Raw genomic sequence first — 13884 nt, forward strand, 5'->3', positions numbered from 1 at the left:
TTCGGAGTCAGATCAAATAGCAAATATCATTTTATTTTGCATGTTTTGTTTTTGAATTAAGGAATAATAATTTTGAATTAATTATAAACCCGATTTTACCACAGATTAGTCGTGTACGTAAGTATAGTCAAGTAAAACATGTTAGAAAATTAAAACTCTGTTGTTAACTCATTGATTACCAAAGAATTTGAGTGACTGTTAGTAGACTTATTCTACGAGAATATATGAACTTAATTAGTATATTATTATTTTGGAGCACCTATTAACAAAATTTAAAGTCTTTTTGAAGTGCGGTCACTGGTGTCCATCAAGGTGCCAATGAAATAATTTACAACAAATAAATATATTTTTCAATGAGAATTTATTCAATGATTATATTACGTTTCATTCAATAAATTTTCAGGCCAAATAACAATAATATACTGAAGGGCCATGCTTTATATAGTGAAATAAATAGACAGTGTGACAGGCAGCTAGCTCTGAATGATAGCTCAAAGGTCAGTCCATTTTGCTAGTCACCTATAGCTTCTACTGCGCTACTGAAATAATTAATCATGGTCCCTTATTAACATATTTGCCTCAAAGCGTACGAATTCAGGCGTTATCTTCTTTATATGGTCATGCTTTTGAAGAGGTATGAGACGCGTGAGGATAGAACCTGGGACCTTTTGGTTAGCAGTCCAGTAGCGATCCGATTTTACCAAAACAGCTGTTCCTGGCTTATATGCAATTCACCACAGTACTCTCCCTCCAGTGAGTCGAACGATTTGGATGTTGAGTGGTGATGTATTAAGTTATTTAGTAGCTGTTGTCTTAATGGGCCGGTACCCAGCTTGAATAGCGCCAAGCGTTATGGCGAGCGTGTGTGGGTGCTGATGCGCCAAGTGTGTCTGGTGACTTTAGGGTTGCTGCGTCACGTGAGTCTGACGACTTTGCTGCGCCAAGTGAGTCTGACGACTTTGCTGCGCCAAGTGAGTCTGGCGACTTTAGTTGCGGGTAGATGGCGCCACAACAGCTGTATGAAGGTTGAAGGTTCGGCGTCCGAGGTCACCAATGAAGAGGTGAGGGACGCGTTAGGATTAGAACCTGTGACCTTTTGGTTAGCAGTCCAGTAGCGATCCGATTTTACCAAAACAGCTGTTCGGGTAGAAGCGCTGTTGCTGGCTTATATGCAATTCACCACACTTTAAAATTGCGATGTCCCAAAATAGTATTACTTTCAGCGTGTTTCAGTGAAAACAAATAGAATTACTCTTTAGTTCGAACTTAAACGTTACTAAATGACATTGATCTAGAAGTAAACATTCATAGAAATCAACCTATCTTTCCAATCAAGAGGCCATTCAATATGCCTAATGAGTGAGACTTCAGAAAACAAGAACAGTGTTGTACGTTTGGCGAGATTGCCATTAGAATTATGACAGATTTTAAACCCTTGGCGACCTTCTAGTACACCATTTCATATAAAGTATAATTAACTTCTAGAAAGTTTCTTCCTAATTAGTTTAGAATGGAAATCAAACCATACTTTTCTATTCCTTCCGCAAAGTCTTTGTTTCAAGTGAAAGCTTAAGTCTCTGTTTAGACTTTCTGTCCCCTTTTTACTGTGACTGTACTTAAAAGTACCGCCTTTGTCTAACGTTTATAGTTTATAATATAACCAGGTTTTCTTGGATGTACTCAAAAGGACACGGAAACTGTATTGCTGCTGATTAAAGTTATTAAATGTAACTATTATATGACTAAATTAAATTATTTCAGCAATGAAAATGTTTTCCCCTCTTTCATGAAGTTATTCTGTTTCACAGCTTATCTAATCATGCTAAAGTACAATTAAAAGGTTCTGGTAAATTAATTCAGGGTATAATGGATACAATAAGTTCATAACATATATCTGCTATGTTCATAATATGATGAATATAATGAGATTCAGAATATAATATTATTTTGTCGAAGTTAAACTGGATTTAGCCGGTTTGAATTAATCTCTTTAGTGAATAATTTAATATATTTATAATTTAAAACTGAAACAATGTTGATATTTCCGTAAAACATTGATAAATTAGGAGGGTAAGTCAAAAAGTAAAGGGACTTTTCCAATTTCTCTTTCCAGGGTTTGGTAGCACAGCTGGTATTCAGCGCTGAATTAGTGTAGTCGGCAACACTTATATGCAATGTGTCACTATTGTTCCTACGTTAGTCGTTGGAGTGTACAAAACAGCTAAATATGGCAACTCCATTGCTGATCTGCACCAGGGAGGAGAGAATGCAGTTATTCGCTTTTTTTTGCAATAGGTTTTAAACCTGCGGAAATTATTCTTCGAACTCAAGTGCAATCAGATCCAAACGTCGTGATAAACTGCGAAAAGGTTTCATCCTGCAGCAAAATAACGCTCGGCCCATTTTGCCCAACGGACGGCCGAATCAATTAAGGAGTTGGGATTCGAAGAGCTAGAGCATTCTCCATACAGTCCAGACCTGGCTCAAAGCGATTTTCATATGACTGGACCATTGAAGAAACCAGAAAAGGGAAGAAGATTTGCAGTCAATGAAGAATTCATTAATGCGATGCAAAGCTGGTTGAAAAACTTCTTTTCCAACGGAATAAACAAAATCTGTGAAATGTTGGGAAAAGTGAGTCAAAGTCCAGGGCGGTTTTGTAAGAAAATAATGTAGGTTTCAATTTTCTATCATTAAAATAAATACACCTTTTCTCAAATGCCCCTTTACTTTCTGACTCGCCCTTGTATTATAGTCCTCCCACTGGTGTGGTGTGGAAGTTTGGAGAGAGGGTGATAGTTCAGGTCTCGTCCTCGTTATCTGACAGTGGTTCCTAATTACGAGATCCGTTCCAAAGTAGCCCTAGTGTTGCTTTAAAACGGGACGTTAATATAACTAAATTAAATCTTCATATTTTCGAGGAATGAAAGACAACAAATCTTACTTCTCTCATCCTGCTCGTCTTCGCTGCTGTAGGGGGTGGTGGAAAAGCCCGCTACCTCGTAGTCCTCGCAGTTCTTATCATACACCCTCTGTCGAGTTACGGTCAGTCTGGCAACAGGTTTCATCGGTTGACCGGATGGGTCGTAGAATGGGGACTGAGGATTGTTTGGTGTGGAGGAAGTGATTCGCCTAATCTTCTCCTGAGGAACTGTGGGCATCTTTGGACTCTACAACGAAATATATATTTTTTAAAAATGAACTCATTTTAATCGCAAAAAATTGAGATGTTCATAGTTTGAAACTTTCAGCAAATACATCAAGTCAAAGAAATATTGTTCATGATTCATAAGCCATTAATTTGTATTCTTAAATATTTTCGAAATGAGGACTTACAACTAGATAACATTAAATCTCAGAATAAAAACTGTTTTTCATAATTACTTGAAGACAGAAAGGCGTATCTGTGTTCGAATATTTATTATAGAAGAAAAATAATTAGAATCTCACATTTTCCTAATCTATATACTTAATTTGGATTTGAAATAATCAATTCGTTATCAGTAAAGATTAAGAGACACGTTTTATCAGATATTTATCAAACATTGTACAAAATTAAATAACCCTTTAAATTTTTTTTAATGAAAAAAATTTATATGATACTTTTTGAATATAGATTCTCCATGTTTTAATAACAATAAGAATTCATAAGAATTTTATGAACATTTAAATAAAAAGTCATTATGAGATTATTTGATTCAATTTATTATCAATAAAGATTGAGAGATATGTTAGATATTTATCGAACATTGTGTGAAAATACACAACTTTCTAAAAAATTTTCATGAAAACCATTTAAATGATACTTTTTGTATAATAAATGTTCCAAATTTTAATAATAAAGTGAATTCACAAGAATTTAATGACTTTTTACATAAAAGGTCATGATGATCTTTTAAAATTATTTGAAATATTCAGAATATTTCAAGATTTTTCTTTTTGTTAATAATAATAAAACGCTCAGCAAAACTATTCTAGCATCAAGAACTCTTAACATTTACCCTCCTTCACTGTCTCTGATCAGTTAATGAATTCTTATAACATCTATGTCTACAGAACATTTTGTAATTATCAACAAAAATGACAATTAAAAAAACGTTAGCATTCATTGTATTCAAATAAAAGAAAAAAATTCCTACATTCCACACACACACACAAAAAAAATGATACATAAAACACAAGCGTCTTACAATGTATGTCATTCCGCTGTCCGTCCCTGCGTCCCAGGGGTAGAGATTCATGACCTTCTCGGTGACCCAGGAACAGTTTTTGAGGCAGAGTTCAAGCGCACTTACACCCACTATCCAGTCAGGGCTGGGACCTAACATGGACAGGAGAGACATGAGGTGGTGGAACTTGTCAACACGGAACACAGCAAAAGTCTTCCCTTGAACATTGGGGTACCACAGACCTCGGGCTTTGATAATGGTGCGGATCTTGTTTGACTGAAATACAGAATGAAAAAGTTTGAGAAGTTAGAATAATTCATTCAATTGCAAAACTTACACAACTTTCTCTTCAGGCAAATCAGAAACATGCCATGGTTTATGAGGAATAAAGACATCAAATAGTTGAATGCTGCAACTTTGCAAAACTTCCATAAGAAACTCTGAAACTGTTCCTTTAAAAAAGTCGACAGTAGCAATGACATCCCGTTTAAAGAATTTGAAGTATACATTCCAGAACTTCCAAAGAATGCTAAGAGACCTCGTCATCTCCTACATGTTTAGGATATCGCCTTAGCTTTGACACCGATTTGACTCTGGACCGATTTCGACAAAGTACATTCATGTAAATTCTTGTTCTTTATTTTATTCTTTTTATATATTTTTTCCTCTCATGCATTATAGATTATTTTAAGTAAATCTTCAATTTATCTCGCACATTCACTTATTAAATAAACATCTTCATGTCATAACTTTATTCACCGGATATATCCGGAGGTTAAGAACTTCGAGGTTAAGTACTCCGTGACACTCCCCTCAAATCGGTAAATTCAGAAACGAAGATATTGGTGTAAAATAGGCTTGAAATAATTTAAAAAATAAAAATAGAAAAAAATTACTTATAAAATAAAACTGATATGATTGAAATGATAAATTTTTGAATTTTGAAGTGATGTGAGGATAATATTTGGTTGTATTATTTTCTCTTAAAAATGAAGGTTTCGACTAATTTTCAAATAATGAAAATTCTATTTAAAATTTAAAAAAATCGCTCCAATGCGCAGATTTTTTTTCCTCCAAAGTATAAATGCATCTACTTTAGCAGCTTACAGCGCCAACGCACTTGCATTCATCTTTATTTGTAGAAGAGATTTTCATTGCTCAATTAGTTGAAAAATTATTAATTAATTGTTAAATTTTTATCAAATCTTCAATTTACCTTGCGCAACCATTTATTAAGTAATTTCTTTGTCATTTCATTGTCATGTCATTGCGCTTTTCACCTGTTATGTCCGGAGGTTTAGAACCTTCAGTTTAAGCACTCTGGGACAGCAAATTGGCTATTCTCTCCTCAATATATAAGTAAATTCCTTTATACCTGAGAGTGTGCCAAATGTAGTTCTTGCAAGAAATGGATAACAGTATATTAACAATACTATTTTAAAGTACTTTGAAATTTTTTTTGTGATGAAAAAAATGTCACCTTTACAGTAATAGCTGTATTAAAAAAATGTTTCTAAATTTTTTATATCTTTAAGTGTCAATTTAATAACGATCGTTTGCGTAATTCTGTCTAGGTATTGATTCTTAATAAAAGGAATGTTGACATGTTGTGGTATAGTTTATATAATTATAACTAAGCCATATTACCTTGAATTTATTTACTTCTATAAAGGCAATAAAAGAAACATGCCAATTTTGTTACCGTCTCTTCATATAGTCTTTTCTGTATGATCTGAATATGCATTAATTTTCTTGTTGTTATTCTACTTCACAAAATGTCGCGACACTAATTAAACAGCAAATACCTGAGACTAATTAAACAAGTACCTGACAATATTAAAAAGTAAAAATTAGCTTAATCATTGATTTTTTAAAAAATAAAATTTACATTATTTTGTAACGATAGATTTTTAAAATTGATATTATTATATCGTATAAAAACTATATACGATACTATGTTGTATAACGTATTATACGATACTATATTGGGCCGGGCTGGTTAATATGGCGCTAGATTCGCATCCCTTGGGTTATGAGTTCGAATACCGTCGGCCGAAGACTCTCCGTGTGTGTGGTGGCTGGCGCACGTATAAATTTGTCGTGGTCACAAAGTACTCCAAGTCGAGACAATAATACCACTTCGGGTACTAGTTCAGAGGTGATCGTTCTCTGATTCAGTTCTAAATTACGATCTGTGGCTGAATGAATGAAATGCATGAATGAAGTCCGCCCTGTAAAACTTATTGTGACGTGTGAGTAGCTAAGTCGTACACTTGGCTCTAGTTCGCGCTACTGAAAAAAAAGAGATGCTCATTCGGCTTAAATCGCTGACAGATAACTGTCAGCGGGCTTGTAAAATGCCATAAGTCACAACACAAAGATACTATATAGTGCTTTCAACCATAGCAAAATCCTGTAATAATATCAAATGAATTCAATTTTCTTTCATTTGCATTTCATTTTATTCACTTTAAATGTTTAAGAAATTCCAAATGATAATTAAAATATAGAAAAAAATTATTAGGAAAATTTTTGACTGTTCATGAAATAGAAAATTTCCATTTAATGAAATAAATCTTTTCTGTCTCAATATCTTCCATGTATTTAGAGTTTTAAAGATCTCATATTATAAAGTGAATTGCTATTACGCTTAATTCTTTATAAAGCAATGCTCAGGACGAAAAGTTTACCTACGAAATTATCTCTTACTTCGTAAATCTTTTCCGGATCCGATCCACACTAATCGAGAATTAGAAGAAGGATTATTTATGTCCGGACGAATTCCATGAATTATTTGCGATTCGGATTACTTCCATCACTGACCGCAACGTAAATCTTTTCTTGTCTAAGGGCTTTGTGAGTTACGGATAAAGGAAATCAAATAAGTGAAAAATATATCCTGGAAAAAAGTAGCAGTTTTGATACCCCCCCCAAAAAAAAATGAAATGCGAACAAAAGAATTTGTACATTCTGTTTGTTACAAACAAAATATATATATATTTTTCATTTGCATCAATGGAAAAAAAATATTCCCTTAATATTCTTAATGCAATTTTTTTAATATATATACTTTCCCTGTCTAAGGGCCTTGTGAGTTACAGAAAAAAGAAATTAAATAAATGAAAATCATTTTCGGGAAAAAAGTACCATTTTTGGCTTCCGAAAATACATATTCAATGTAAACGAAAGGATTTGTATATTCCATTTGTTACAATTTTTTTTTTTCCATTTGCATCATTGGAAAAAAATATTCCGTTGACATTTTAATGGAATTTTTGTTTTTATGATACTCTTCCTGTAGAAGGGATTTGTGAGTTACGGATAAAGGAAATCAAATAAGTGAAAAATATATCCTGGAAAAAAGTAGCAGTTTTGACCCCCTCCCCCCCCCAAAAAAAAATGAAATGTGAACGAAAGAATTTGTACATTCCGTTTGTTACAAACAATATATATATATATTTTTCATTTGCATCAATGGAAAAAAAAATATTCCGTTAATATTCTTAATGGAATTTTTTTTATATATATACTTTCCCTGTCTAAGGGCCTTGTGAGTTACAGAAAAAAGAAATTAAATAAATGAAAATCATTTTCGGGAAAAAAGTACCATTTTTGGCCCCCGAAAATACATATTCAATTGTAAACGAAAGGATTTGTATATTCCATTTCTTACAAACATCCCATTGTTTTGTATATTCCATTTGTTTTTTTCCAGTTTGCATCAATGGAAAAAACAACATTCCGATGATATTTTTTATGGTACGAAAAAAAAGGGTAAAATTCATATTTTTCTTTAAATTTTTACTATTATAAAGATACTTGTCATATTCTATAATGAGTCTTGCTCATTTTTTCTGTATGAACAGCTGAATCAATCTACCAAGGACAATCGCTGTTGCTCCTAATTCAAAATCCCCGTTATAGCGTTGACCATCAAAGAATCTCATGACACACACACAAAAAAAAGATCAGCGAAAGTACTCTTCTGTGGACTTTCTTTTTATATTTATATTTAAATTTATAGCAAGCATAATGAAATAGGGTGAGTTTTCTGTTGAATTTTGTGTCGACATTTTTTTTCACATATCTACAATCTTTTCGTCTAGAAAACATACCAACTTTCACATATATATAGTCATTTGCACATAATTGCATATTATATATTTATTATAAATTTATCTTATTAATTTATAAATTTATTTTAGAATTATCAAGTACACATAAACATGGAGAAATAATAAAGCACATAATCTACACATTTGATAATTTACTGTAGATAGATTTACAATTTTCGTGTAAAGATCATGTACTAATATTTATCCATGCAAGTAGTAATATTCATGCATGAGCAAATAGACACATCACCACCTTTTTAAATTTTATAAGAATTTGCTATTAATATTTGATATAAAATTGATCATTCAATTCTGAGTCCAATTTTTTGATATTGCAGTTCTTTTCTGAAGTGTATTTCGAGTCTCATGCATTTGGTGGATATTTTTCCCGATTCCGGCCAAATAGCTGAATTAGGCTCCACGTACATTGTCACAAAGCAATAAAATCCAAAGACTCAACCGCTTCTCTTGTTTCGGATTCTATTTTTAGAAAATCAAAATAACTCAAAGCATCTATGTTATAAGAGGAAAGACTCACCTCCACAATACCCTTTCCTATCCTTGAAGACGGCCTGAATCAAATGGGTGCAACTCGATTGTATAGATAAGAATTTATTGGATAAATAAGCATTCTCTCGCTACGATAGTAGATAAAGTAACATTACCTTAAACTTAACCGGCTTCTCCGATCCGCCCGAAAACTCACAGGAAAATCTGAATAACCAGACCGCCGCGACAGCATCACTAGCGAGAACTATGGTTGTGTCCTAAGGGCCAGGGTGGCGAGAAACGGAAGTCTCTCATCCTCATTTCTGAGGTGCCTCTGATTGGCGAAAGTTGTATCTTCGATTAGGAGATGATCCTTAAAGCGTTCGCTGCCTCGACTCATATTTGACATTCGGGTCATCTTATAAGATAGATGGTTTGATAAAATTACATATTATCTGTTGAAATGCATGAAGTTCGCTCCGTAAAAAGGGTTGTGACGTGTGTAGTGGCAAAGTCGTGGGCTTGGCCCTATTTGGCGTCACAAAAACAAGAGACGCACCCTATGGGCTTAAATCGCTGTCTTTCGTAACAGCGGGCTTGTCCATGGCAAGTGCCATAAGAAACAACACAACACATATTATCTGCAAAGCACAGGCGCGTAATCCGGTAGTCAATGTCCCTGGCCTCAAACTTAGTTTCCGTCTCCGCGTTCTTGTGACACCTAGGATTCTACTACCTAGCACAACTTATGAGAACTAGCGTCAGACCAGCGTTCTTATTCCAAAAAACTCCCCTTCTCTGCTGAGGAACCACGAATAATCGACATTTAAATAAGAGGACAACAACTTTTGACCATGTACCTATTATTGTACTTACTGTTCTTCCAAAACGCAGAAGGGATTTTATTTTATAGGCAAATCAGTGTTGTGGACTTAAATGCTTTTATTATAACTTCTGAATGGACATTGGGTAAAAAAAGTTTTATGATGGGAATTTACATCTGTTTTCAGTTCGGACTCCAGCCTCTTGGTAATGCCTCTTTCACCCACTTCTTTGACGCCTTCAGAGGCGTATCCTCCATATTCCCACATGCGGAAATCGCCAGTATGGGAGGCTCCAATAATATCCGAGAAGTGTGTCAACCACTCATCTGTAAGATAAAACCGGATATTAACCATTGTTTTTATCAATATTTTTGGATGTGAGCATATTGAAATAGTTTGACGACATTATTTTCTAATATTATTGCCTAGTATCAGCATTCCAACGATGATATTTTCTCATTTTTTTTTTGTAATATTTAAGCTCATGAATAAACAATGTATAATATCTGTTAAAAGCTTTAGAAAAAGAACTCAAAATTCTTAGTTCAATTTTGGTTTGGTCCAGCTGGTTAGTTGCCTTCGGTTACGTTCCTTGAGATAAGACATTGGTTTGAGACTATACTCCTATCGAATTGTACTTTTTTATAAAAATATATATAGACACAAAATATATATGCATTTATAAATAATAAACATAAAAATATATATAAATGTAATAAATATAAATATATACTTAAAACAGATACATTTACATATAAAAAATGGATACATAGCAGCAACTTTATGACTTTAAGTTGTTGAGTTGAGTTAGTGCTCAGAAAAGGCTTCTATGTTTGCGTCCGGATGTATTCAAGAATAAAGATATAAGGAGGTAGAGGTTGTAATTTAAACATGTTTTTTTTTCTTCATTAAAGTAAAAAGCTATTGATCTGAGAGGAAAACTTAAACTAGGTTTTAGGTATTATAAAAGACTTACAAAATGAAAAATAAAATATCAATGATAGTTTAATAAGTACTTACATGCTTTTTCAATGACACAGGTTTTTTTTAAAATTAAAGGTGAATTTTTAAAATATATAACGTAGATATTGACCTAAGGATTTTACCATTTATTTTCTTTTTCGATAATATATACTTAAGTAGAATTCCAGAAATTTTGCTCAAATTAAAAAATAATATATTTTCCAGATTTGCATATTTTTTTATAAATTTACTCGTGATAGAGCAAAGCTTCCGTTGCATTCTATAGCTTAATTTATATATGTTTCTTTTAGTGTTATCCTCATAGGTTAACAGCTTTTTTTTAAAGGCGAATAATTGAAGTTAAAGTGTTTCAACACTCTCATCTCCTTATTCTGTAACATATCCAGATGTAAACTTGGATCTTATTATGGATCGCCAGTTCAAAAATTTAAGCCAATAAAATTTTTGTTATATATTTTTTCTCATATTTTGCTCTTTATCATAACAATTTGATTGGTTTATAAAAATTGAATTTTTTTTCCAAACGATTTTTTTTTATATTCGGAGATTAATTAAAATTATCAACAAATTTCAACGAAAATTTCTTTTTTCACCTTCATTTTTATTTTCACCGAGAATTAATTTCTAGAAAGGAAAGACATTTTTGACCAATAACTTTATTTACTGTCTTATAAATTCGGGGAGAGCTGAAAATGGTTCTTAAAAACGAAATTTCCTGATAAAATAGTAATAACAGATATCCATCTAAGAATAAAAATATAAAAGATATAAATAATTCAAAATTTTGAATAAATTAGACAACCTATAAGGCTTTCAAATCACCAGGAATAAAAGCACGATCTAAATCTAATTAAAATGGCTTAGCCTTTTAACAATAACACAATGAAGTCATTGTCAATTTTCTATTAAAAGACTTTTCCAATGTTGCATAAACGCTAAAGCAACTACCATTTCAAATCTGAGCAATCAAATAAAATAATACCCCATATCAATTTTCGAAAAATTTATCATTTTGAAATAAATTCCCCTAAATGCAAAAGGGATATTTCATATAAAGCGAAGAAAAACAACAAAAGCGTATTGATTTCATCACTGGGTCTTTGACAAATTGGAAAATTAATCATGGCTTTGACAGTGCAAATTACGCGCGAGCTTTGGCAGTTTTTAAAAACAATGAGTGGTACGAGTTTTGATGGAGACCTGAGGGCTCACTGTTAATTTAGAGCAAAGGAGATTCGAGTGGAACTCTGCCCCTTTTAAATTCTCCGCGGAAAAGAAGAATCTTTAAGCGAGGAGAAGTTTTCTTTCTTTAAGTGGATGTCAAGTGATTATTGAAATTTCTGATAGACGGTCCCCGGGATAATTTGTTATCAAATGCTTCGGCCTCGAGCGATTAAGAGGTATTATGAGTATACGAGCGATTATCATGTTTTTGTTTTGCTAGCTAAATAGAATAGCTTAATTGAAAGCTGCTTCACTGCTTTTAAAAAATGCAGTGAAAAATCGACAAGGTGATGAGATAAATTTAATTTTTCACATACATAGTAATGAGAAAAATTAATTAAATAATACTGACATTCATTATGTTTTTAGTGTAATGATTGCATTTCCAAGTTATTATATTTATATTGATAGCATTCTGTAATAGATTTTCTCCAATTTCCAAGTTATTATATTTATATTGATAGCATTCTGTAATAGATTTTCTCCAATTTCCTGATGTGATTTTACTTTGAAATTTTGTATACTTGTGTATTCTCGATGTTTAGACCAATTGGAAAACAAGTAGATTACCAGTCGGTAACAAAACAAGTACCATAAAAATTTATAAAGGTGATGCTATAGGACATTGTCATCATGAGAGCAGATAGAAAAAGGCTCTAATTGTTGTCTAATTGTAACTTAAGAGTATTCCAGAATCACCGCATCGTTAGGACTCGAGTTCCGGTGTTTCTTCTAGGATACTCGATTCTCTCTCACGGAATCTATAAAAACTCGAAATATGGAGTCAATAGAGTAGTAGTCTTGTCGAAAGAGAATGGTTAATGGTTCAAGACTCTGTTCGGAGTATTTTCTGTGCACTTTATGCTGTTATAGTTATTTAATAGTGATTTATTTGCTGCTTACTTCAAGTTCTATTTTGAGTACACTTTATCGCTGTATTCTTTTACCTGTTTATCTAGTTTTCGTGTGGAATAAAGCGGAGTTATCTTTCACTAAGCCTATTTGATATTTCACTGTAAAACTCAAAGTTTTATTTTTGATTTTTCTACAATAGTAATAAATACAGCATAATGTAGAATGGAATTTGATAAATTCGCAGATAAACTTATTGAAGAAAAATTCGAATTGAAAAAATGGGTTTAAAAATGAATAGAGATAGAGAAAATGGCAGCTTTTAACTTAAAAATTGCAGTAAAAATAGATTTTTTATTATTTTGCAGTTTAAATAAAAAAAAACACATAATCATTAAATAAATAATAAAAAATGTTCATAAAAAGTAATAAAAAATCATTATTATTTTAAAAACTAATCACTAAAAAAATATTGAATATGATAATTATAGGAAAATTTTTCGAAATATACACTACATTTCACATCGAAACTATCGAAGTTTTTAAAAGAAGTGAGGTAAGTTTTATTCATTTTGATTGATTTTGATGTTATGCGCAATAAAAAAAAATTGACACTACTTACGGGTATATTTTCCTGATAAAAATAATTCAGGCATAAAAAGATTTAAAAAAAAATAATTTCTAGTTTTGTTTTCGACTTGAAAAAATTAATTTGAATTTTATATTTCGAAATGTGTTAATAAAAATTTTAATGTCTGAAAAATTTGTTTCTCTATTAATTTGAATTAAAAATATTACCATTGTCCAAGTTTCATTGTGATAAGGAACTCATAGAATTAGTCGGAATAATCATTCCAAAACTTTCTCAAATACTCCCTAATAAAAATATAATTATTGCCTAAGTTTCATTGTGATAAGGAACTCATAGAATTAGTGAGAATAATCACTTCAAAACTTTCTCAAATACTCCCTAATAAAAATATTACCATTGTCTAAGTTTCATTGTGATAAGGAACTCATAGAATTAGTGGGAATAATCATTCCAAAACTTTCTCAAATACTCCCTAATAAAAATATAATTATTGCCTGAGTTTCATTGTAATAAGGAACTCATAGAATTAGTGGGAATAATCACTCCAAAACTTTCTCAAATACTCAATAAAAATATTACCATTGTCTAAGTTTCATTGTGATAAGGAACTCATAGAATTAGTGGGAATAATCATT

At 32.0% G+C, this 13884-nt stretch overlaps 1 protein-coding gene across 9 annotated transcripts in view; it reads right to left on the reverse strand.

The window, feature by feature from the left end:
- Nucleotides 1-13884, reverse strand: part of LOC129988041 (spondin-1-like) — a 265373-nt gene that overhangs the window by 44157 nt on the left and 207332 nt on the right. For all 9 annotated transcript variants that reach the window (XM_056096128.1, XM_056096127.1, XM_056096132.1 and 6 more), the window contains exons 6-8: nucleotides 9772-9923; nucleotides 4191-4445; nucleotides 2945-3170 (exon numbers count right to left, since the gene is read on the reverse strand). In XM_056096128.1, coding sequence (XP_055952103.1) covers nucleotides 2945-3170; nucleotides 4191-4445; nucleotides 9772-9923 — 633 coding nt within the window. The remainder of the gene's footprint in view (nucleotides 1-2944; nucleotides 3171-4190; nucleotides 4446-9771; nucleotides 9924-13884) is intronic.

This window comes from Argiope bruennichi, chromosome 10 (genome assembly GCF_947563725.1).
Source record: "Argiope bruennichi chromosome 10, qqArgBrue1.1, whole genome shotgun sequence".
Classification (NCBI taxonomy): Eukaryota; Metazoa; Arthropoda; class Arachnida; order Araneae; family Araneidae; genus Argiope; species Argiope bruennichi.